Source organism: Ziziphus jujuba, chromosome 2 (assembly GCF_031755915.1).
Source record: "Ziziphus jujuba cultivar Dongzao chromosome 2, ASM3175591v1".
In the NCBI taxonomy this organism is placed as follows: Eukaryota; Viridiplantae; Streptophyta; class Magnoliopsida; order Rosales; family Rhamnaceae; genus Ziziphus; species Ziziphus jujuba.
The window spans coordinates 32,066,665-32,093,495 of record NC_083380.1 but is presented as its reverse complement, the minus strand read 5'-3'; the positions used below and the strand labels follow the sequence as shown (position 1 = coordinate 32,093,495).

The following is a 26,831-nucleotide window of genomic DNA, read 5'->3' as shown; positions in this document are numbered from 1 at the left end:
TGTGCTTTATTATTATTATTATTATTATCATCTTTGGTGTTTGTATTTACCTTTTTAATTTTGGGATCATTTTATCATTTTTTTCAGTGAAACAAGGGAGCTTAATCCCCAATAATTATTTTGGAGGTCATTTTACTACCTTCAAAATTGTAGTTGCAATTTTCTTGATTAATTCTTTTCATAAGGACCATTCACTGCTTCCCATGCTTCTTCAGACTGGAATTGTTCATTGAAAGTCGAGAAGCTTAAGATTGTTATAAACATAGAATAGAGGAACCTAATTAAATATTTATGTGTATATGTAATTGTTTTTTCCCCCTTAAGAAGCAATTCAAAATTGTATTTTAATCAGAGATTTTTATACCAAAGTTGAACATTTCTAATTCATAAGATATAAATAGTTCTTTATATTTTATAGCTTCATTGTGGCAGGAAAAATCCGGTTTAAGTACTATATAACTTTGGTGTTTCTATATATGTTTGACTAGAGAAAAAAAAATTTTTTCTAGTCCTTATGAATGAGCTATATGGGAAGAAGACCTCAGTCTTACTTTAACAAAATTGATTCATATGGATAATGACAGTCAACCAACTTCGTCAACCTCAATAATTAACATTCCCTTATATAGACTAACTTGGTTTATGTGGATGGTATGAAGAAGAAGAAGAAGAAGATAGAGCATATTTTGTTTGTCATAGGATCTATCCTATTTCATATTCTTCAATTCCTCCACCACGATGCAAACTGGAAGACCCTCTTCCCCATTCATAGGACTAAGCATCGTCGTCTTTCTTGTTTTGATGGTGCTTCATCAAACAAGATATGCAAGGTGACAATCATCATCATTGCCCTGCATCTTCATGTGCATCTTCATATGTAAAAATAGCCAATATAAGCTACCCTTTTGGACTCCAAATCGAACCACCAAACTGCAGGGAACTAATGTACAATCTATCTTGTGAAAACAATAGTTCCACTATCTTACACTTGTATTCAAGAAAATACTATGTCCAGGAAATCAATTACAACAACTACACAATTCACTTGGTTGATTTCAATATTGTTGGCAACGATATTGGTAATTGCTCCTCCATCCCTAATTACTCTATGTTTGATTATAACTTCATTTACCAAGATCCATATTATTTATGGAAAGAGATACATCAAAAACATGATTGGTATCATTATAAAGTATCTTTCAGAGGTTATAACTTTCGTGAAGTGTAAAATTCCGGTGGAGTCTTCTCTTGATACATCCATTACTCCTCCATGTATGAATAGGAGCAGTAGAGCTACTACTTTATCAAAAAATGAATATGCTTATGTGAAGGTTGGTAGTATTACTATGTCTTAGTTAAAGGATTCTTGCCGTATAGAGAAGATGGTTATGATAAGACCTTGGCAGCTGGGAATTTGGGAAAACAGCAGCAACAACATTTCCTACAAAGACATAATCAACTTGGATATGGATTTGAGCTTTCTTGGGTGCCAAGTTTTGCTAAAAATGATGGTTACACTTGTTATGTCCATGGTTCCAACAACATGGTCCACTGAAAGGATATGTAGACACCGAAAACAACTTTTTTTTTTTTTGGAATAATAGTGGAATTTATATTCCCCTTCTACTAAGATATATAATATAATGGTGTGAGCTAACATTGTTAATTTCTGTTTCTAATTGAAGGCACTGGATGGAATTATAGCATTATTGAATATTGCCTGTGAGGATCCTCTCTCAAGTCTCAACATCCTAATATACTATTACTATCCTATAAAGCAACTGCTTTATAAATTTATCAATGCTTTTAAAATTTTAAATATGAAAAATCTGATTGCTGATAGTTTAATTTGTGAGAATTTCTATGATCCTATATTGGCCAATTTAAAAGAAAAATGTTATTTGTCACCACAAAGTTATTAATTGATTGATTTATTCATTATTGTTTTTTGGACATCTAATTTGTTAACCTTTCTTACTTAGTTCTTTTCTGGTCTTGCAGACTCCGCCGTCGTTTACATGCTCCAATGGATTTGTAAATCCTTCATTTGAAATTCCAATTTTAACTTTACTAGTATAAGAATTTGATTCTATATACATATGTATGTAAATCGATATCTTACATCTATCTATATATGTACGAGTTGAATTTAATTAGAAATTTTTATTTTATTTTATTTTTTACTTCTTTTTCTTTGCTTGTTTTTCAATCACAATAATTATTAGTCAATTTTAGCAAGGGGAAAAAAAATAAACGATAACTTTTCAATCCAATGGATAATGTAAACTATTTAATTGATAAAAAATCTAAAGGTAATTATATTCAAATTAAACATGTGTTGATATATATATTTCTAAGTGTTAAAAACCAAGCATGCACAATCATTAAGAAAAACAAGCAAAGGATTTGGATTGATAGGAATTAATGCAGCAAGTGCAATTACATTTGTCATTTTGTTATTTTTTTTAATTATTTTTTCATATTGGGGCTGTCTCAATGATTTATTAATTACTTCAACATAATTTTGAAACCGAAAACCATATAATAATAAACAATTGATATCTGTGACATTGATTAAACATCGCTACGTATGCTAAGAAAATTTTTATGCAGTTTTCTCCACCTATAAATTGATAATTATCAAATAACTCCTTTAGTAAATTTTCCTGTAGATTTGTTGTATCGAGTAAAGCAAGTACTTGGGAATCCATTTGTAATTGTATTGCTTACCTGCAAATGGCGAAGACGCAAATTATTAATGTAACACCCCGTCCCAAATCGCACCGGAATCCGTGCACGTTGACCGAGGTTGACCGTTGACCGTTGACCCAAGGGGGTCAAAAGTTGACTTTTTGACTCGATGAGAATTTTGAGTTGACTTTTTGACCGTGGCGAAGTGCACGATGCCACGAGTTCGTAGACTGCTAGCACGTCGAAAACGGAGCTACGGTTTGAAAGTTATGGACGAAACAAGTTGCGGTCCAAACTGTCCAAGGGGTGCCGGAGTTGACTTTTTGTTTATGGGGAATTGAGCTTTGACTCATGCATGGTTGTGAAGTGCTCGTCGATACAAGTTCACAGACTAGCGGCACGCTCAAAACGGACATCCGGTTAAAAAGTTATGGACGTTTGAAGTTTACCGGATACCGTATTATTTTAATGTTTTTGGGTTGGTGAATAGTGAAATGCCACGTGTCAGCTTCTGATTGGTCCACGTGGCATGAACAGTGTCACGCAGGGGTTTTATTTGTTAAAACACTCGGGGAAGAGAGAGAAAGAGAGAGAGGAGAGAGAAAGAGAGAGAGGAGAGAGAGAGAGAGTCACCGGCCGCCGATCATTTTCACGTTTTCCGGCCTAGTTACTGTACACGTGCCGGCCAGCCAGATTGCCCACCTCATTTCCGGCAAAACCTCGAAATTTCACGGCGAACGGCCGCCGGACGCGCCCGGATCGGACGTCCGAAGTTTGGCGGCGATTTTTCCCCCTCCACCGCCGGCCACCGCGAATCGGCACTGTTCTGGATATTTTTCGGCCACACGCGCCTGACAGCCTTGATCCTCTCCTCAAGTCCGGCCTACCCACCAAAAATCACGGCCATCGGACCACCGACGCGCCGGGATCGGAGCGTTTTCCAGCGAGGGGTCGGAAATCTTCAAACGGTGATTTCTCCCCCGTCTGACCTCCGTTTTGCTCACCGTCGGTCCCGTTGGATTGCTCTCCTCACGATCTACAAGTCTACAAAATTTCACAGCCAATGGCCACCGCACGCACGCGCCACCGGCGACGGTTGCCGGTGACCGCGGCGGCCCGTCGAAAAATACTGTTCCGGTGAGTACCCGAAATTCCGGCCAGCTCCAGCCCGCAGTGTTCGACCTCCTGAACCCAAATCTGACTTCCGTTTCCGCCAATTCGTGACAGTTTGGGAGAATTGCGGAGCCGAAACTCGAAAAGCTTTCCGACGAGATTCCGACCCCGTCGGGTCCGATCACCGGGAAGTAAGACCGAATCTGTGATTAGCATCACTCGAGCTTCGATTCGGTATATAACTCGTAAATTCTAGATATCGTTTGTGTTTTGACTCCCCGGGTACCGGGTATTATTTACCCGAATAAAATATTAATTTATTTGACTGTCTGTGAAATTTGTTCTAGGAGCACCGGTGAGTCGTAGAATTGATCCCGTAGTGGATCGTGGGTTAATTGCGTGCTCCAGGTGAGTGACCCACTTTCAAATTAATTTTGGGAATTTAATTGGTGAATATATAATGTGTGATTTAAATATTTGGAATTTAATTTCTATGTGCCAAATATTTATTGGATTTATTGTAGAATTATTTATGAATTTATTGGATTTAAGAAAATGCGAATTCTACAAATTTATGCCATGTGAAATTAATTTATGGTTTTGAGGATTTTGAAATTGGTGTGGTTTTAATGTTAAATTGGGCACGATTTGATTTTCAAATATTTCAAGGAAAATATTTGGTTATATTGGTGATTTCAATTTTTATAAAATATGCCCATGAAATATTATGAGATTTGATTATGATATTTCGAGAAATTATTATGCTTGGAAAAATGTGGATATTTGAATTGATGGATTTTGGGAGTTGGTGGATTTGAAAATCATGGAATTTATGGTAGTGATTATAAAGAAATTACGGAGAATTTCCGGGTTCAAGCGGATGGATTATGCCCGCTATGCTTATGAAAAATGTGAAATTTGTTATATAATTTAAAATTGTGAAATTTATGATTTTTAGATGCACCGTGCACGTACTGGTGTTCTGATTATGTGATATGATATATGTGATATGGATATTGTGCACACGGATATGATTAGCGCGCAGGTGGGTGTGAGTAGCGCGCAGGTGATATTATGAGGGTGTCCTGTGGATGCCATCGGAGAGGGTGGCCACCCCCCTTTGGCCGGGACACCAGGTTAGCAGCGGCGCTGTGGGACGCCACGCGACCGTATGCCGGTTTCTCTCTATAACCTCCTGTCTGGCAGTACCTCGGGACGCTGGGTACTCTGGCGCCACTGGTATATAGTGGGTGCATCAAATGATTTTCAGAACTGTGTTTTAAAAATAAAATGTTTGGAAACTGTATTGGAAAAATAAAATTAATTAGTACTGCTTCCGGTATTTAATTATTTGATGTCTTGGTTTTCGGGGAATATGAATAAAGGGTTTTGGTATAGTAGTAGGGTCGCTCACTGAGATGATTAGCATCTCACACTCTTAAATTCCGTTCCTCTAGGTACCAGGTTGTCGGTGTTCATCCAGAGCGGACTTGATCTTCATCGCTGTTTCACTTAGTGAAGTACCCTGTTCTTCTTTATTGCAGTTGTACTATTTCTTTCATTCTTGTTGTATTTATTATGCACTGGATTACTGTATTTATTTTGAAGTGCTGAAATTTGTGGAACCAATTTGTAGTACTGTGGGAGGAATAAGGGGACAATTATAGAAGTGTGTTTTCAGTGCAGGTAAATTTGTGGTAAGTAAATCCCTTAGGGGAGGCTCTGCCGGATTTTCCGTTGGAGGGTTCGGTAGGGTTTCCCTGGGATCAGGGCTGTCTAGGGTTCCGGGGAAGGAATTTTGGACGGGTCCTGACAATTAATGTATAACATTATTGAAGAATTCTTACAAACTAACAATAACCTCATGCCTATAGGGTACTCCTACTCCAACATTCAAAAAATGACTAGGGGTTTCCAGGACAAGTTAGGTGAAGGAGGTTATGGTTCTGTCTATAAAGGAAAGCTTCGAAGTTGACATCTTGTTGCAATCAAGATGTTAGAAAAATCTAAGGCTAATGGGAAAGGTTTCATCAATGAAATTTCATCTATTGGAAGGATTTGCCGTGTCAATGTGGTGCAAATCGTTGGCTTTTGTGTTGAGGGATCAAATCATGCTCTTATTGATGAATATCTTTTTTCTCAAGAAGGAATTACCTCCTTAGATTGGAAGACAATGTGTGAAATCTCATGTGGAGTGGCTTGTGGTATCAAATATCCTCATCGAGGATGCAACATGCAAATTCTGCATTTTAATATTAAGGCACGCAACATTCTTTTGAATGAGAATTTTATCCCAAAGGTTTCTGATTTTGGGCTTGCAAGGTTATGCCCATTAGATAATAACATCGTGACTCTAACTGTAGTGAGAGGAACCACGGGATACATAGCTCTGCTGTTTTACAAAAACATTGGAGGAGAGTTTCTAACAAAGTGGATGTTTATAGTTTTGGAATGTTATTGACGGAAAAGGGCCAGCAGAAGAAAGAATTTTAATGTGGCTGCAGAGCATACAAGTCAAACTTACCTTCCTTAATGGGTTTATAATCAATTCAAGGAAGGAAAGGACATAGAAATGGGAGATAGAACAGAGGATGAATCAAAAATAAGAAAGAAGATGATTATATTAGCATTATATGTATACAAAATGAATCCAAGTGATCGACCTACAATGAATAGAGTCAAAGAGATGCATGAGAGAGAAGTTGAAAGCGTACAAATGCCTCCAAAGCCTTTCTGTGTCCACAAGAAAAGCCTCTAAATGATGAACGAGAGAAATCAAATTCAAGAAACTTAACAACAGGTTCAAATGATGTCTCTGACAAGATTAATTAGTCATATTATAGAATCAAGTTAAGAGATATAGTATAACAATAGTTGCTTCATTGTTTTCACATTTTCTAAGACAACTTCGCTTTTATCCTTTTTAGTTATTGTTTTAGAACCATGTTCTTATTTATACTGTCGTGAAACTTAGTTTCAAATTAATCTTCTTCGTTTGTAGAAACAGAGTAATTTATATTGGGGGATAATTTGGATCTGATTAGTCCAAGATTTGGTTTATTGTTATCTACAATTCACATTAACTTGCTTAATGTTGTGGTAAACTCACTGTATTACACTTTATACAAACACATGTACAGGACTCTTGCTTTTGGGACACCACTCACACACACTTCAGAACTCTGCGTATGCTTACACTTGCTCTCACTCACTAATCTAAAAGACCCCTTTCTAATCAAAGAGCTCTCTAGGAGCCTAGCTACTTACTTGAGTAGCTCATCTAACCAAGAGGTAAGCACTTCTATTTATACATGCTTAAGTCACTGCTGGCAATTCTCTAGAATGTCAGGTGCTCTAGATTTTTTCTTCACCATTTTCAAGGCTTATCTTTCTTCCCAAGTATGCAAAATATCTTAGATATTTCAAGAACCTAAAATGTCGGTATTATTTCCTGCACCAATTTGTTTGGCTCTAATTGTAGAATTGTTAGAACGACTACCAAGTGTAAAATGATGCAAGTAGTGCATAATCATTTTCATTTTTGATTTTGTAGTATTTTTGCCCCAAGCTCCTCATCATCATATGCAGAAGATTAGTGAGAAGTTGCTACCAAGCGAGCATCGAGGTGTCTTCATATGAGATTCTATATAGAAGGCAGTGTCGAACCCCACTGTATTGGAGTGAAGTAGGTAAGGAGAAGCACCATACGATGACCAACATGAATTGGATGCAAACACCTATAGATGACTATGAATAAGGTGAAGGTCATCCAAGAGGGTTTGAAGACCGCTCAGGATCGATAAATGAGTTAAGCCGACGTGCAAGGAAAAGGATGTTAAATTCGAAGTCCGAGATTAAGCTTTTGAGATTATCTCCGTAGAAGAGAGTCGTACGCTTTGGTTGACAGAGAGGGCCAAGTTCTAGTTACATTAGTTCTACAGGGTTATTGGAAGAATTGGTTTTGTGGCATGCAAGTTAGTATTTTCGGGGAAGCAGACATGGGTATGCAGCGTAATTCACGTATTGTTGCTACGAAAAGACGTCGAAGACCTGTCATGTAAAGAGCGACTAGTGCAGATTTTAAGTCATGAAGAATGCATATGGGTCAATAAGACTAATTTCTCAGATCAAAAGTCTCATGGTGAATTAATCTAGTCGAGGAAGCGACGTGGAAGCTCGAGGCACAAATCCGCGACTGATGTTCTTATATGTTTCAGCGACGTAAGAAATTTCGAGGATGAAATTTTTGTAAGGGGGGAAGATTGTAACACCCCGTCCCAAAGTACAACGGAAATTTTCCAACTCTGACGGACGTTGACCGTTGACCGTTGACCGTTGACCGTTGACTTTGATCGTTGACCGTTGACCAAGGGGTCAAAAGTTGACTTTTTGACTCGGATGAAATTCTAGGTTGACTGAGGTACCGTTACGAAGTACACATTGGCATGAGTTCGTAGACTAGTAGCACGTCGAAAACGGAGCTACGGTTTGAAAGATATGAGCAAAACAAATTGAGATCCAAACTGTCCAAGGGGTGCCAGAGTTGACTTTTTATTCATGCAAAGTTGAGCTTTGACTCATGCATGGTTGTGAAGTACGCGTCGATATGAGTCCGTAGACTAGCGGCACGTCCGATTTGGACATGTGGTTTGAAAGTTATGGACTTGTAAAGTTTTTCAAATACTGTATTATTTTAATATTATTTTTTTAAACGTGTAACGATGTGCCACGTGTGACTTAATAAATGTGACCATGTGTCACCATGGTGAGATGCCACATGTCAACCATGCTTAATATCATATTATTTTATTATTGTTATTTTATATAATAATATTATTATTTTTAATATTATTTAATTATTTTATTTTATTTTATTTTCCTTTTTCTTGTTCTTTTTCTTTTTCTTTTCTTCTCCCCATGTGGGGAAAAAAGGGGGGGGACACAGGGGGAATTTCTTTCCTTCTTCTTCTTCTTCTTCCTCCTTCTTTCTTTCCTTTCCTTTCCTTCCTCCTCTCGGGTTCGTACCGTTTCTTCGTTTCCGGCCACCACCTTGTTACACGAGCCGGCCAGAGACGAGCGGAGGGAGGAGGCGAGCTCGGCCGTAAAATTTCACGGTCATCGGCCGTCGGATGCGCCCAGATCGGGCCGGAGAAGCCGCCGGCCGAAAATTTTCTCTTTCCTCTTTTCTTGTGTTTTTCGGCCAACCCAGCTCACCCCATACCTGTATCCCACCATTTTTTACCCCTCTGAGTCCATTTCCGAGGTTAGATTGCCCAAAATCCCCACCGTTTGAGAGATCCCTCAAGTTTAAACTCGGTCGAATCTTTCTAGTCAAATTCCGGCCATCGCCGATCGAATTGAGCCCAATGGAGGTCGGTAATGTGATCCTCATCTCACAAGCTTTCCATAGACATATAATTTGTCAATTTTGGTTAACGTTTGTGTTAGATGTAACACCCCGTCCCAAATCGCATCGGAATCCGTGCACGTTGATCGAGTTCGGCCTACCCACCAAATTTCACGGCCACCGGACCTCCGACGCGCCGGGATCGGAGCTTTTTCCGGCGAGGGGCCGAAATTCTTCAAACCCCGATTTCTCTGCCGTCCGGCCTCCGTTTGCCTCACCGGCCATCTCGTTGGATTCCTCTCCCCTCAATCTACAAATCTGCAAAAAATCTCAGCCAACGGCCACCGCACGCGCTGCGGACAGCGACGGTTGCCGGTGACCGCGACGGCTCGCCGGAAGTTACTGTTCCGGCGAGTACCCAGTCGAACCGCCAGTCCTTGTCCACTGTGTTCGACCTCCTGAACCCGAATCCGGTATCCTTTTCTGCCAATTCGCGATGGTTTGGGAGAATTGAGGAGTCGAAACCCGAAAGCTTTCCGGTGAGATTCGACCACCTCGGGTCCGATCACCGGAAAGTAAAACCGAATCCGTGACCCTCATCACTCAAGCTTCGATTCGGTATATAACTTGTAACTTTTAGTTGTCGTTGTGTTCGCTCTCCGGGTACCCATTTGGGAATTACCCGAATAAAATATTAATATATTTGGTTGGTATACTGTGGATGTTTTAGGTGCGCGTACGAGTAGTGGAGTTGATCCTACGGAGGATCTTAGCTGATTTACGTGCATAAGGTGAGTGATCCACCTTCAAAAATATTTTGGGCAATTAATTATGTTTAATTGGTATTTAAATTATGCTCATGTGGTACAATTTAATTATGGTTTTATTGTGATTTAATTTATTTATTATGCATGAGCAAAGTATATTTCGGTAATAATCGTACGAGGTTTTAAGTATTATTTTCGGGCATAATTGGGTTAATTATTTTATGAAAATATTTGTTTAAATTGTATAAATTATGCCCGCGGTATTTTAATTGTTGAACCTCGTGTTACGAGAAAATTATGGTTTATTTGTTATCGATACTTCCATACCGTTTGTTAAATAAAAATATGTGGGATGGTAATTGAGAAATTTTGGTATATTTCCCACGGTGATTTTGGAAAACGATACAGTTGGTTTAATAATTATTTTAGACGCATTCATACAGTATTGGTGTTCTGGTATATGTATATGTGGTTCAGCGCGCAAGTATTATTATTTCACCCGTGAGTTGCCATTGGACCGTGGGCAGGCAAGTTTGTTATTGGCCACAGCCGCCCCCCTCTTTGGCCGGGATGATGGTTCAGCAGCAGTACTGTCGGGACGCCGAAGTGCCGTTTGCAAGTTTCTCTCTTTAATCTCCCCGCCAGTCGGTGCTCAGGACGCTGGGTATCGGAGGGCATCACCGGTATATGGTGTGATGCGTCCAGTGTAATTTTCAAATAAAGTTTCAAACCCCAAAGGTGTTCAAAAATTATTTATTATAATTATTACATTTTAATTATATATTGGGGTATTTATTTATTTACTGTTTCTCAAATGGTTTGATCCCTTGGTTTTCGGGAAGTACGAATATTGGGTTTTGTGAAATTGTTTTGAAAAGGGAACATTTCCAACAGAGTGATTAGTGAGAGTTTTGAGGGAAAAATTATCATTTCCAACTGTTATTATTTATTTATTAATTGTTGGTATTAATTCAATTCCCTTATTGTTATATTATTATTATTATTATTATCATTAAAAGTGTTCAGTAGTTAGGGTCACTCATTGAGATGATTAGCATCTCACGTTTTTAAGTTCCGTTCCCTTAGGTGCAAGAGGTGGTAGACGTCCTTCCGGAGCGAACCAATTTTCCGCTGCTATCGTGTTTCGAGAAGTACCTTTGTACTCATTCATTTCAGTGTATTATTTCTTTCGTCTTTATTGTATTTATGTTGATTAGCACTTCATAAAGCTCTGTATACTATTTGGACACTTATGTTTTATTTATGCACTGGGCTGCTGTTATTGTTGTGAAGTGCTGTAAATTGTGGAACAACTTGTAGTTTTGCGGGAGGAGTAAGGGGGTGAATATAGAAGTGTGTTTTTAGTGCAGGTAATTTTTTTTTTTCGTAAGTCCTACCCTTAGGGGAGGTGCTGCCGGATTTTCCGTTGGAAGGTTCGATGGTACTTCCCTGGGATCAGGGCTTGTTTAGGGTTCCAAGGAGGAATTCTGGACGGCCCCTGACATAGACCCCCCAGGTACCGGGTATTAATTACCTGAATAAAATATTAATTTATTTGACTGTGTGTGAATTGTGTTCTAGGAGCACGGGTAAGTCGTGGAATTGATCCCATGGTGGATCGTGGTTTAATTGCGTGCTCCAGGTGAGTGACCCACCTTTAAAAAATATTTTGGGGTAATTAATTATATTTATGTGGTGTTGAATTGATATCTGGAATTTGTGCTCATGTGGTGAAATTTAAATATAATCGGGAACAAAATATTATTTTATATATATATATTTACCCATTGATGCTAAACGGAATTTTGGGTCATTAAGAAATTCCCGATTATTATTTTATTGTGATTTAATTGTATTTATTACACATGAGCAAGTATTTTCATTAATTAATTGTGTTTGGATTTTTATATTATTTTTGGGCATAATTGGTTTGAATATTTTAAGGAAATTATTTGTTTAAATTGGTGGTTTAATTTTTATAATTATGCCCTTGGTATATTATTTGTTGAACCTCGTGTTGCGAGAAAAATTATTGTTTTATTGTTATCGATGTTTTCGTATCGGGTTTGTTAAAGGAAAATATGTGGGATGGTAAATGTGAAAATTGGTATATTTCCCACGGTAATTTTGGAAAAACGGTACGGTTATAATTAATTTAGTAATTATTTTAGACGCACTCATACAGTATTGGTGTTCTGGTGTATATGTGGTTAGCGCGCAAGTTTTTATGTCTCCCGTGAGTTGCCATTGGACCGTGGGCAGGCAAGTTTGATATAATGCACATAGTCGTCCCCCTCCTTGGCCGGGATGACGGTTTTAGCAGCGGTACTGTCGGGACGCCGAAGTGCCGTTTGCAAGTTTCTCTCTTTAATCTCCCCGCCAGTCGATGCTCGGGACGCTGGGTATCGGAGGGCATCACTGGTATATGGTGTGGTGCGTCAAGTACAAATTTTTCAGATAGAAATTTCAAACCCCAAATAGTACAAAAATTAGTTATTATAATTTATTACATTTTATTTATATTTGGGGTATTTATTTATTTGTTGTTTATTAAGTTATTTAATCCCTTGGTTTTCGGGAAATACGAATATCGGGTTTTGTGAAAATGTTTTAAAAAGGGAATATTTCCAATGGAGTGAATAGTAAGGGTTTTGAGAGTATTTATTTATTTAATTGTTCGGTATTGATTAATTAAATCCCTTTATTTGTTATATTATTAATATTAAAAGTGTTCAATAGATAGGGTCACTCACTGAGATGATTAGCATCTCACGTTTTTAAATTCCATTCCCCTAGGTCCAGGTTGGGAGACGTTGATCGTTCGGGGCGAGCCCGACGTCTCAGTTCATTGCCGAAAGTCCAAGAAGTATTTCTTCCCTTTTTCCTCTCCATCTTGTATTGCTTCCTTATCTGTCATTGTATTAATTTCATATTCATTTGTATAATGCTCTGTATACTGTATTGGACGTGTAGTTACTATTTATGCACTGAATTGCTGTTATTATTTAAAGTACTGTAAATTTGTGGAATCAACTTGTAGTAAAGTGGGAGGAATAAGGGGATGAATATAGAAGTGCGTTTTCAGTGCAGGAAATTTTTGGTAAGTCCTACCCTTAGGGGAGATGCTGTCGGATTTTCCGTCGAAAGGTTCGGTGTATTTCCCTGGGATCAGGGCTTGTCTAGGGTTCCGGGAGGAATTCTGGACGGGTCCTGACAATTAATTTCAAATTAAGCATGTACAGATATCCATATGTATTTCAAGTGTTAAAAAACAAGCATAGAAGAAAAACAAGTAGAGGATTTGGATATGTAGGAATTTGAGTATAAGGAATTAATGCAGCAAGTTCAACTAGAATATTTATGATTTTATTCTTTGACATTGGAGCTGTAAAAGAGGGAAGATTATTTTATTACATGAGCATAATTTTGAGAACGAAAGCATATATACCACATGAAAATATATACATGCATACATACATATATATATATATATATATTAGTATTTCATAAAAGAAGAAAAAGAGAATAAAAATGTTTAGTATGTGTAAATTACTTTATATCCTGGTCAATTTTTTTATTTATTTATTTTTGTTTGACAAAAAAAGAAAAATTGTTTGATATGAACTTTTTCAATGAAAAATAAATTAAAAAAAAAGGGACTAGAGATCATGAATTCTTCTCCTTCTTTTTTTTTCTTTTTTTTTTCTTTTTTTTTTTTTTTTTTTACGTATTATGGTAATTATATACATACATATTGAGAGTTAAGATGGATTATACTCCCCTTTAATTAGGCGCATTTTCACTTTTGAAATATTTCTTTTTTATAGAAGTCCACCCTAATATGAAATCCTGGCCAGGTTCCTTCCTGTATACTAAACAATTAAAATTTGTGAGGCTAATTAACTATTGCTCTATATGTTAAGAAATATTTTTATGCGGTTTTTTAAACCAAAACTTGAAGGTTTGATGATTATCAAATTATACTCCTTTGGTAAATTTTCCTACGCTTTGTTCCACCAAGGAAGACTCATACATGGAACTCCATTTGTTATTGCATTTGTTATCTACAAATGGAGAAGGTGGCATTTTTCCATGTATAGCATTATTGAAGAATCCTTGCAGAGTAATAATGACCTCATGCCAACAATGTATTCATACTCCAACATAAGAAAGATGACTAGGGGTTTCAAGGATAAATTAGGTAAAGGAGGTTATGGTTCAGTCTATAAAGGAAAGCTTCATAGTGGACGTCTTGTAGCAATGAAGATGTTAGAAAAATCTTAGGCTTATGAACAAGATTTCATCAATGAAGTTTCCACCATTGGGAGGATTAACCATATCAATGTGGTGAAACTAGTTGATTTTTGTGTGGAGGGATCAAAGCGTGCTCTTGTTTATGATTTTATGCCTAATAGATCTCTTGATAAATATTTATTTTCTCAATAAGGAATTAACTCCTTAGATTGCAAGACAATATGTGAAATTTCATGTGGATTGGCTTGTAGTATCGAATATCTTCATCGAGGTTGCAACATGCAAATCCTGCATTTTGATATTAAGCCGCACAACATTCTTTTGGATGAGAACTTTATTCCAAAGGTTTCTGATTTTGGTCTTGCAAGGTTATCCCCATTAGACAATAACATTGTCTCTATTACTGCAGTAAGAGGAACCATGGGATACGTAGCTCCAAAGCTATTTTACAAGAACATTGGAGCAATTTCTACAAGGTGAACATTTATAGTTTTGGAATGCTATTAATTGAAATGGCCAGTAAATCGAAAAAAGAATTTGAATGCAGTTGCAGAGCATACAAGTCAAATTTACTTTCCTTCATGGGTTTATGATCAATTCAATGAAGGAAATGACTTAGAAATGAAAGATGAAACAGAGGATGAATAAAAAATAAGAAAGAAAATGATTGTAGTAGCATTGTGATGTATACAGATGAAACCAAGTGATTAACCAACAATGAGTAGAGTTAGAGAGATGCTTGAAGGAGAAGTTGAAAGCCTACAAATGCCTCCAAAACCTTTTCTATATTCACGAGAACGATCTCCAAAAGACGACCGGTTGAAATCAAATTCAAGATGCTTAACCACAGCATCCCGAGCACCCTCAGGCGGAGGTTAAAAAAATAACCGGCATACGGTCGCTTCGGCGTCTCGACAGAGCCGCTACTAAAACCTATCATCCCGGCCTAGAAGGAGGGCAGTTATGTGTACTATACTAAACCGGCCTGCCCTCAAGTCCGTAGGTAACTCACGAGAGATTGTCATCCCGGCCTAGGAGGAGGGCGGTTATGTGCACTATACTAAACCGGCCTGCCCTCAGGTCCATAGGTAACTCACGGGAGACTAAAACCTGCGTGCTAATCACAATCTCATGTACAGTACAGAACACCGGTACTGCATAAGTGCGTCTAAAATAATTAAAATAAAATAAATACCAATAGCCCATTTTTATTATTACCAAAAATTTCTGAAATTTACCATGGGAGTTATAAAAATCTCCAATTCCACATTCATTGCATTTCTCACCATAAATCATCAATATAGAAAAGAAATATGGTTTACTCAAAACCATGAATTCAACCACCTCGCATTATAAATGCATAATTACCTTTTTAAAACATACAGTACCATCATACCAATATTTTTTCTTCAAATCCTTTAAATCAATTTTTTCCTCCAAAATAATATATAAGGCTCACAAAAATGTTTAAATATATTTTCTCTTCATAAGCCCTTGATTGTACATGAAAATTCTTGGTAAAAATAATAATAGTAATAATCCATAATTTAAATCATAAATTCCTTGAATTTCTCCACTATTCAATCATGGCATCAAAATATATATATGTATGCATATAGCCAAACATCCAAAATTTGACAGTATAATATAAATACCCAATTTTATAAAATTCCAACCACATATATATATTTTCCAAATATTCAAATATCACCAAATAAATATAAATCATAAGCCGAAAATAGTTTTTAAGGTGGGTCACTCACCTTAAGCACATATATCAATCAAGATCCTCTGCAGGATCAACTCCACTACCCCCACGTGCACCTAAAATATCCACAATACACAAAACCAATTATTTTAATATTTTAATCGGGTAACTCCCAAATGGGTACCCGGGGAGAGAATACAAATGACAACCAAAATTGACGAGTGATATACCAAATCGAAGCTTGAGTGATGAGGATTATCAATTTGGTCTTACTTCCCAGAGATCGGACCCGAGGTGGCCGGAATCTCGCCGGAAAGCTTTCGGGATTCAACTCTTCGATTCTCTCAAACCGACTCGAATTGGAGGAAAAGGACCCCGGATCTGAGTTCAGGGGGTCGGAATTAGTGGGGAGGGACCGGCGGTGCAACTGGGTACTCGCCGGAATAGTGATTTCTTCGGTGAGCCGTCGCGGTCACTGGCAACCGTCGTCGCCGCTGGCGCGTGCGGTGGCTGATGGCCAAGATTTTTGGGGGTTTTGTAGGTTGAAGGGAGAGGGTCTCAACAGGATCAGCGGTGACAAGAATGGAGGCCGGAATGAGGAGATCTCGGCAGTTGAAGAAATCGCCGCCGCCGCCAGAAAAAGCCCCGATCCGAGCGCATCACTGGTCGGTTGTCTGTGAAATTTTGGGGGTTGGCCAGGAATGGAGAGGTACTCCTGCCTGGCCAGTGCATGTGGCAAGATTCGGCCGGAAAAGTTTGCAATTCCGGCGGTCGATGGTTTTCTCTCTCTCTCTCTCTCTCTCTCTCTCTCTCTTTCTCCTCTCTCTTTTTCTCTCCTCCACCCCCCCTCCCGTTTTGCCAAAATAAAAGCCACCGTGGGTGACACTGTTCACCCACGTAGACCTCTCAGATGTCGACACGTGGCATCACTGTTCACTTAAGCCAGATATAATAAAATATTACGGTATTCGGAAAACTTCACATGTCCATAACTTTTTAACCAGATGTCCAATTTAAGCGTGCCGCTAGTCTATGAACTCGTATCAACAAGTATTTTACAACCATACAAAAGTCAAAACAAAATTCTACAACCATAAAAGTCAACTCCCGACACCTTTTGGACAGTTTGAATCTCGACTTATTTTGCCCATAACTTTCAAACCGTAGCTCTGTTTTCGACGTGCTACTAGTCTACGGACTCAGGGCATCATGTACTTCGCTACGGTACCACGGTCAACTAGAAATTTCAACTGGAACAAAAAGTCAACTTTTGATCGACTCGGTTAACGGTCAACCTCGGTCAATGTGCGAGAATTCCGATGTAGTTTGGAACGGGGTGTTACATAAGCTCACTATGCCACTTGCATGGGACTCACATGATGCATGGGGTTAATGTAGATGAGAGTGGGGGAATATTAGAACTCACTTCTTCCTTCTCTGCAAATGTAACTGTAGCCATGCTCTTCTTTTATGTAGGAGTAGTTATCGTGCAACCATATTCTTCCTTTTGTATAGGAGAAGTTATCATGTAGTTACAGCCTACATGAACTAAATGATGTAATGGAAAAAGCATGAATTAGAAAACTGTCCTTTCTTCTGCCTCTTTCCTTTTCTTTCTCGAATCCTAAGTGCAAGGATACCAAGAACATATCATTTGGCATTAGAGCACATTGATCCATGGACACCCCTAGGAAAACTAATGTTGAGTTCTGCAATGAGGTTTAGGAGACTCTCACCAGTCATGGAGCTAACTTCGATCGGTTGAATGCCACCATGCAGATGGTGTTGATGGAACTTCAAGCCTTGTAACTTCAACAAGGGCAAAACATGGGGAAAAGGGATTTGAACCCCTTCACTTTAGGCGAGTCATCTCAGAGTCGACAAATAATGTCACTTGGGGAGAACAAAACTTTTAGGCAAGTTAGAAAGCAGGCTAGTCTTAAGCTAAATTTTATAAAATTTAATGGAGAAGATCCTAATGGGTGGATCTTTAAGTGTGAACAATATTTTGAGTTCCGAAGAGTAGAGCCATAAAATTCCAATTTGCCTCCTTCCATTTACAAGGAGTGACATTTTAGTAGTTCCGGTGGATAAGTAAATTTAAGGGACCACTCTCCAGAAAGAGTTCCTGCGAGTGGTGCTTTAATAGTTTGACCTTACCAAGTATGAAGATCCATCTGAGGCACTAATACAGTTGAAACAAGTCTCTATGATTTCTCACTACTAGTCGAAGTTTGAGTGGTTGTCCCAATGTATTGATGAATTGCCCGAGTCTTATCTGGTGGGTTGTTTTATAGTGGGACTATGGGATGAGGTCTGACTAGATGTTAAAATCAAGCAATCGTGCTCTCTCATGGAAGCCATAGGTGTCAGGACCCGTCCAAGATCATTTATCGTAACCTTAGATAAACCTTGATTCAAAGGAAACCCTACCGAACCTCCCTATGGAAATTCTAGTAAAATCTCCTTTAAGGGTTGGACTTACCATAAAATTTCATGCACAGAAAACACTCCTAATAGCAGCACCTTATTCCTTTCACCTTGCTACAATCTGAATCCACAATTTCCAATACTTCAAGTAACCAACAGGGAATAGGTGCAATATCAATTAAATAAATGTCCAATGTTGTATACATAGCATTATAAAGATACATTTGAATATAAAATCAATACAATAAAGGATGGAAAGAAATAATACAAGATAGAAGGAAAAGAAAAGAGAACTCCTTGGAATTCGGCAACAAGCCAAAACGTCAAGCTTGCCCTGGATGATCAACACTTACAACTTGGGCTTAGGGGAACAAATTTAAAAACATAGGATGTTAATCATCTCAGTGAGTGATCCAGTCTACTATACACTACTACACAATAATAGTAATAATAATAGCATAATCAACTTGATTAATTAATAATAAATACGTAAATAAATAATAAGTCGTTGAAAATAATGTTTTCTCTCAAAACCCTCACAGTTCACTTAGTTGGAAATGTTCTCCTTTTAAAACATTTTCACAAAACCCAATATTTGTATACCTAAAAATCAAGAAATAATTAATTATATAAATAAAATACAAATAATTTAAAATGCACATAAAATACAATAATAATTTAGAACTCAAAATTTACATTGGAAACACTTTAAAAACCAATTACTGAATTTAGAATAAGGTATCATAAGATAAAATAAAATAAAATCATAAATAAACTTGTATTAAAGAAATTTGGCATGAAAACAAATATAAACGTAATATATAAATTATAAAATATATTAATTAAATCAATGAAATAATTAAGGAAATTTTTAATTAATTTTAAACCTCACTTTGAAATAGGTTATAAATTGCAATAAAATTTTCATGTTAAAATCTTAAATTTAAATAAACAATGCCAATATGGTAAAATGAAATTCTAAAACACCAATATTAAATAAATATTAAAATCATGATAAAACCCATTGTATACATCAATTTAAAATAAATGATAAAATATAATTTAAAGCATCAATTGAAGTAATGGTGAAACGCAAATAAATACATTAAATTCTAAATACAATTTTAGAACATATTTTGTTTGAAAATTCATGTCGAAAATATCCTAATGCACCATACTATATACCAGTGATGTCCAACAGTATCTAGTATCCCAAGAATTGCCTGACGAGGAGATTAAGAAAAGAACCTGCATCTGGTCGCCATGGCATCCCACCAGCGCCGATGCTATCAACAGTCATCCTGACCATGGAGGGAGGGTGGTTGATGCTCACTGTGCATTACACCCTGCCAGCCCTCAGGTCCAATGACATCCACAAGACAATACTGTAAACATGCGCACTAATCATATCCATATATACAGTACAAAATACCAATACTGTTTAAAGACTTACGTGGTAGTTTTCTTGTGGTTATTGGAATGAAAAATTGCTAAGACTTGGGCTGGTTCTTTGTTTTTCTAATGACAGTTTTGCTGCTGTTGGACCCATAGACTGAGAGCAAGCAAATTTTGACTTTGAGAATGAGAAGGTTGTTCAAAGATTAAGGTTGTATTTGGATAAATTAGACACATGTTTTGTCTTTTAATGGGAGTTGTTGATAATTGGAATCCTTTGGTATGTGGTGCTTCAGTTAACCAAATGTAGAAGGTGATTCTCCTCTGCTTTGGTGGACTCAGTACCAAGTACCATTTTATTATTACCTCTAGTTATGGCTTTTGTAGAAGGTAATCCTCCTCTCCAATATTTTCTCTTAAACCTACCTCTAGTTATGGCTTCTTTGGCTTTAATTGTAGAATGGTTACAAAGACTAGTAGATGTAAAACAACAGAAGTAGCAAATCCATCTCCATTTTTTGATTTGTTAGTATTTTTGTCCCCAGCTCAAATTATCATACTTTTTAAAAGTTTTTCTCACTATATTTCTCATTGGTTTTGTTGAATCTTCAATAAAAATATGTGGTCGAAAGTATGCCCTAATAAAGGAAATAGATAACTTTTAGTAACAGGTTACTAACTTTACAATTTTTCCTGCTTTCTTTTAATTTACTTGAATGTAGAGTCTTACTTATCTATATGGTATTTTTTTTTTATTTTTTTTTTGAAGTTAAGTCCATCTTACCAGAGTTATTGAAGTTTTTCTACATCAATGTGGTTGGAAAAATATGGCTAAGATATTACAGAATATTGGTGATTCTAAGTTTGACTAGAGACAGTGTTTTTATTTTTGTTTTTATTTTTTGTTTTGTTTTTTGTTTCGTAGTTTTGAGACTGACCAATTATGAAAGAACTACGGTGAAGACCTGACCAATAAAATAAAAATTGACAAAATGGAACTTAAAGATTTGGTTTATTGCTATCTACAAGCAGAACCACTTCATTCTTGACCACAAATATGTGAACGATATGTATAATATCTTTTGACAAGTCATATTGGCCTTTCATTGAATATAACAGAGTGAATAAGCATTGAGAAGTTATTATCATGATTTATACACAGTTAGATCAATTCATTTAATGGTCAAAATGCTATTTGCAAAAATATTAGTTGAATAGCTTAGTACATACATAGAACTCGCCCCTTAATCTCACCAGGAGATTTTTTGAAAACTAAATAAACAAAGTTAAAATCAAAAGTGGGACTGCAACCAGTGAGAGGAAAAGAAAGAGTGAACAAAATAGCTCATGCAAAGGCTAATTAATTGTTGGACAGCTATGCTTTAATAACAATGATTATGATTTTAGTAATATATGTGTGATAGTTTAAAGGAAAAACTGGCAGAGGAGCCCTTTGATATGCAATTTCCTTTCTCATTTTTTTTTTTCTGGATATAATTTTCTTTCTTAATTTATTTGAGTTTCTCTTTACTGTAGACATTTCACGGCTTTCAAATTCAACATCCTTTTGTAGTGATCCGGTAATAAGGCTTTATAAGTCTTCGTTGACCATCTGTTGACCACCTTATCTCAAAGACTAGGGGTATATCTAATCTAGACTTCTAAATATTACTGTGAACTTTTTTAAGTGACTACTTTTGTAACGTCAAAGTTACTGAAATTCTATTAACTTTTATGGAGTTACAGAATTATAAAATATTATCAGATTTTTATAGACTTCCATTTTAAATTATTTCCATAGGTATTAGTGAATAAAAATAAACTTGCAGTATTGACTACGACATGTAATATATATTTTCTACTAACAAAATTGTATATATTGCTCACGTGAATAAAAATATTTTATTTGGTTTTATAATTTGTCCGATATTTAATAATAAAGGAAGCAATTTACTTTTATATATTTAAAGAAACAAATGAAATTGTATTGAAGAAAAGTAGCATAAACATAAAAAATAAATGAAAGAAGAAATGGAATAAGGAATAAATAAATAAATAAATGAAAGAAGAAATGGAATAAGGAAGCATCTCGATAGGTCCGCAACCTAAGGCCCTTACTCAATCTAAATCATATATACATGTTTTTTGCATTAAACTTTGCTAATTCGTGCTACAACATTATTGACTTTATAAGCAAAAGTAAACAAAAATTTTAAAAAAGAACCAGTATAGAGGAATATAATATGTTCTTACACTCGAAAGTTCTTACCATCCTCTATGATCCTCTTACTACCAGTAAAAAAATTTCTTCAGGAGACATTTAACATTTTTTTGGTGAATCAGGAGACATTTTACTTAAAAAGCGAAATAAAACATTATCCATTAATTGTATTGTATATCCATGTTTGTTTTTTATTTTTTATTTTTTAAAAGAACTGTTTGTTTGAGGGTACGTATACAACAAAGAAGAGAGTATAATTCTTTGCAATTTATTTTTTGTTATGCTTTGGTTTTCTACGGGTTCAACATTTCATAATCATCATGAACCAACGCTTTCTGCTAAAGTACTTCCCACATCTTTAACTTCCCAGAATAACGAAATGCTTCCAACAGATCAAAATCCATGTATATATATATATATATATATTTAAGATATTAATAATATTCAGTTTTTCTATGTTTGACCAGATCAAACAGAGTTTTTTCTAGTTTTGAATTTCCAATTATAAACGAGCTAGGAAGAAGTCCTTGCCTTGGAAAAATTTTACATATAGATAGTGACAGTCAACAAACCTTTTCTACACATAACGTGGTCATCCAGTATAGATAAACTTCATATATGTGGTTGATATGAAGTAGTTGATATGCATAGACTATAGTTTGTTTGTTTTAAAGAGCTATGAATATATAATTCATATATTCTTCCTCTTTCCTTAAATGGCAATTATTTGGAAGACCTTCTTCACCCTTCATAGGCCTTGGCCTCGTTTTTCTTGTTTTAAACTTGAGCATTGATGAAACGACTGTATGGAAAGTTTGGGTTTCTTCAAAAAGAGGCATTTTGCTTCTTGAGAAAGAACTGGTTGAGAACCAAACTCTGCTTTGATGCCATAAATATATAAAGGGAATAGAAATGATATTGATTAGAGAAATGCTCTTGCATATTTACAGACTTATCTCTTACAAAAGGAATGGATCCTATATTATATCCCTATAGCGCTAATGGATAATAATTCTCTCATTCAAGAAATTTTTGATCAGATTGTCAGGATACTCATCCCACCAATGTTGCCATACGATTTTAGAAGTTCTTTTGTTGGATAAGAGAAATTTTAGATAGTTTAGATATGATATAATGGAACTGTTTCTATGTTTGACTAAGAGAGTTTATTTTTCTAGTTTTGGCTTTTCAATGCTGAATAGCTAAGAAGACCGGACTCCTGTGGTCCTAACCTAGGAAAAATCATCCATATGGATAGTGATAGTCAACAAACTTAATTTTCTACATATATAGATCTATAAACATCCCCTATATGGCAGACTTCATATATATATATATATATATATATATGTATATTAAGAAGATTGGAAGAAAATAAAGTAGGAAAAACCCCAACTGATCCTACCTTCTCCCCCCAAAATGGAGATTGGAAGACCCTCTTCTACACCATTCATAGGCCTAGGCAGCTTCAGCTTTTTTGTTTTGATAGTTTTCCATCTTCAAACTAGCTATGCAAAACATCATAATCATCATTGCCCTGCATCTTCATGTGGAAATATACACAATATAAGCTACCCTTTTCGGCTCCAAACCGATCCACCAAACTGCGGGAAGAAAAGGTATGAACTATCTTGTGAGAATAACAACCATTCCACTGTCTTAAACTTGTATTCAGGAAAATACCATGTCCATGCAATCAATTACAATAACTACACAATTCAAGTGGCGGATTTCAATATTCACAAGGCTAATTGCTCCTTCGTGCCTCCTTATTCTCTGTTCAATTATAACTTCAGTCGCAGAGATCCATATTTAATTAAGATGAATACAGGCAGTGAATCATATTCACTCTCAGAAGCTATAACATTTGTCAAGTGTGAAAATCCAGTTGAGTCTCCTCTTTACATACCCACTGATCCATGCATCAATAGTAGTGGTGCTGCTACTACTATCTTATCCAAAGGGGAATACTACTCTTATGTGAAGGTTGGTGGAACATATACATCGGGGTTAGAGGATTCTTGCCGTATAGAGCTGATGGTTATGATCACATCACGACAGCAGAGAATTTGGGAAAACAGCAGCACCAACATTTCCTACAAAGACATACACAATCAACTTGTATACGGCTTTGAGCTTTCATGGTTGCCAAGTTTTGTTAATGATGTTCATTTTGGTTACACTTGCTATGTCAATGGCTCCAACAACGTGGTCCATTGTAAGGATATATAGAGCCTGAATTTTTTTTTTTTTAATTAAATTGTGGAATTAATATAGTTTCCACTACATTTAAGATATATAATATAACAACGGTGTGAGCTGACAGTGTTAATTTCTGTTTCTTACTGTAGGCGATGATTGGAGTACTATTTTTCCCGGCATTCTTGATATTCCCTGTGAGTATCCTCTCTTAAGTCTCAACATCCTAATATACCATTACAGTTTTCACAAACGGCTTGAGAAATACGAAAAATCGAATTTTTGATAGTTTCTTTGTGAGAATTTCTATGATCATATATATATATATAGGCTAATATTTAAAGCTGCACACACAAGTCCTTTTTACTTGATTGATTTATTCAGGATCATTTTTTTTGGACATCTAATTTATTAACCTCTTGTTCTTTTTTGGTCTTGTAGTGCTCGTCGCTATCATGATCCTATTTATCGGTAAATCCTTAATTTACAACTCCCATATTTGTCTAACATGTGTAATTTAACAATTTAACTCTCTGTATGCAAATCAGTGTCGTACATCTATCTACTTTATTATAAATTGAATTAGAATCCCTTTTTTTTTTTTTCCTGTCCTTTTCCTATACTTGTTTTTCAATCCTGATTTGTCAATTGAATGAACGATATAAAACCATTTTATCAACAAATATAAAAAATAAAAAATTGGAAAGATAAATAAATTCAAATTAAATATGTATGGATATTATTTCAAGTGTTAAAAAACAAGCATAGATGAAAAACAAGTAGAGGATCTCAAATATGTAAAAACTATGAGAATAAGGAATTAATATAACAAGGTCAATTAGATTCACGATTTTATCATTTTATTGTTATTATTCTTTGACATTGAGGCTATCTGAGACGGGACGATGATTTTATTGCTTGAACATAATTTTGAACTGAAAAGCAAATATACTAACAATTCAAATTTGTGACATCGATTAACTATTGCTCTATGTGTTAAGAAAATTTATACATGCAGTTTTAAAACTGTACATCGATAATTATCAAATAACTCCTTTGGTATATATTTTCTTACAGTTTTGTTCAGCGGGATTTTATTAGCAATTGCATTTCTTTTTTGCGCATGGCATTTCTTTTTTGCGCATGGCGAAGGCGACATTTATCAATGTATAACATTATCGAAGAATTCTTACAAACTAACAACGATCTTATGCCTGTAAGGTATTCATACTTCGATATTAGAAAGATGACTATGGGTTTCAAGGACAAACTTGGTGCAGGAGGTTATGGTTCTGTCTATAAAGGAAAGCTTCGTAGTGGACGTTTTGTAGCAATCAAGATGTTAGAGAAATCCAAGGCTAATGGGCAAGATTTCATCAATGAAGTTTCTACCATTGGAAGGATTCATCATGTCAATGTCGTGCAGCTTGTTGGTTTCTGTGCTCAGGGATCAAAACATGCTCTTGTATACGATTTTATGCCTAACGGATCTCTTGACAAATATCTTTTTTCTCAAGAAGGAACTAACTCCTTAGATTGCAAGAAAATGTGTGAAATCTCATGTGAAGTGGCTTGTGGTATTGAATATCTTCATCGAGGATGCAACATGCAAATTTTACATTTTGATATCAAACCGCATAACATTCTTTTGGATGAGAATTTTATTCCAAAGGTTTCTGATTTTGGGCTCGCAAGATTATCCCCATTAGGCAATAGCATTGTCTCTCTTACTGCAGCAAGAGGAACCATGGGATACATAGCTCCTGAGTTGTTTTACAAGAATATTGGAGCAGTTTCTAACAAAGCGGATGTTTATAGTTTTGGAATGCTATTGATGGAAATGGCTAGTAGAAGAAAGAATTTGAATGCAGGTGCAGATCATACGAGTCAAATTTACTTTCCTTCGTGGATTTATGATCAATTGAAGGAAGGAAACAACGTTGAAATGGGTGATGCAACAGAGGATGAGTCAAAAATAAGAAAGAAGATGATTACAGTTGCATTATGGTGTATACAGATGAATCCAAATGATCGACCAACAATGAGCAGGGTCAAAGAGATGCTTGAAGGAGATGTTGAAAGCCTGCAAATGCCTCCAAAGCCTTTTGTATGTCCATAAGAAAAGCCTGTAAATGACGAAGGGGTGAAATTAGATTCAAGATATTCAACAACAGCTTCATGTCTAGATGACTCCGAAGAGATTAGTCAAATTATATAATCAAGTTAAAGAGATAAAGTCTAAGAATGGTAGGCTTGTTGTTTTCACATTTGCTAAGACAAATATATACTTTTATCCCTTTAGTTGTTTTAGTACCAAATTCTCATTTACAATGCCATGAGACTTTGTATTAAATTTGTCTTTTCCATTTTAGAGGTAGAGTAATCTATATGTTGGGGGATGATTCCGATTGGTTTAATAAGATAGACCCCAAATATAAGACAATAAGAATGATCCTAAAAATTGCACTTATTGCTTACAAAGATCATTATTTTAATTATTCAACCAGTACTTCAAAAATAAAAAAATTCCATACTTCTTTGTTTGGAAGTCATCAAACTCATGGTTCTTCTCATTATTTTATACGACTTAAAACGGAGGAAACCAATTAATAATTAATAGTATTGTAGATACTAAAAAGTTTATATGGCAAAAATGATGTATTATTATTTTATTGATTGATAAATATATATATATATATAGTAGTT

The 26,831-nt window shown here is 36.0% G+C and overlaps 3 protein-coding genes across 5 annotated transcripts; all 3 read left to right on the top strand.

Moving 5' to 3' along the window:
- The first annotated feature begins 5,797 nt into the window (after positions 1 to 5,797).
- Positions 5,798 to 6,265, top strand: LOC132800799 (rust resistance kinase Lr10-like). Its single transcript, XM_060815100.1, has one exon. It carries the CDS (start codon positions 5,798 to 5,800, stop codon positions 6,263 to 6,265), a length of 468 nt encoding a protein of 155 aa, XP_060671083.1.
- Positions 6,266 to 23,299: 17,034 nt separating this feature from the next.
- Positions 23,300 to 26,426, top strand: LOC132800463 (rust resistance kinase Lr10-like). 3 transcript variants are annotated; one of them, XM_060814158.1, is made up of 4 exons: positions 23,300 to 24,144; positions 24,278 to 24,322; positions 24,567 to 24,596; positions 25,347 to 26,426. In XM_060814158.1, the coding sequence occupies exon 4, from the start codon at positions 25,372 to 25,374 to the stop codon at positions 26,242 to 26,244; it is 873 nt and encodes a 290-aa protein (XP_060670141.1). In that variant the 5' UTR covers positions 23,300 to 24,144; positions 24,278 to 24,322; positions 24,567 to 24,596; positions 25,347 to 25,371; the 3' UTR covers positions 26,245 to 26,426. The 3 variants fall into 3 exon arrangements, with proteins under 3 accessions (XP_060670141.1, XP_060670142.1, XP_060670140.1); XM_060814159.1 differs by lacking the exon at positions 24,567 to 24,596; XM_060814157.1 differs by having other exon boundaries at positions 24,567 to 26,426.
- LOC132800798 (uncharacterized) lies at positions 23,346 to 24,158 on the top strand. Its single transcript, XM_060815099.1, has one exon. It carries the CDS (start codon positions 23,346 to 23,348, stop codon positions 24,156 to 24,158), a length of 813 nt encoding a protein of 270 aa, XP_060671082.1.
- Positions 26,427 to 26,831: the final 405 nt, after the last annotated feature.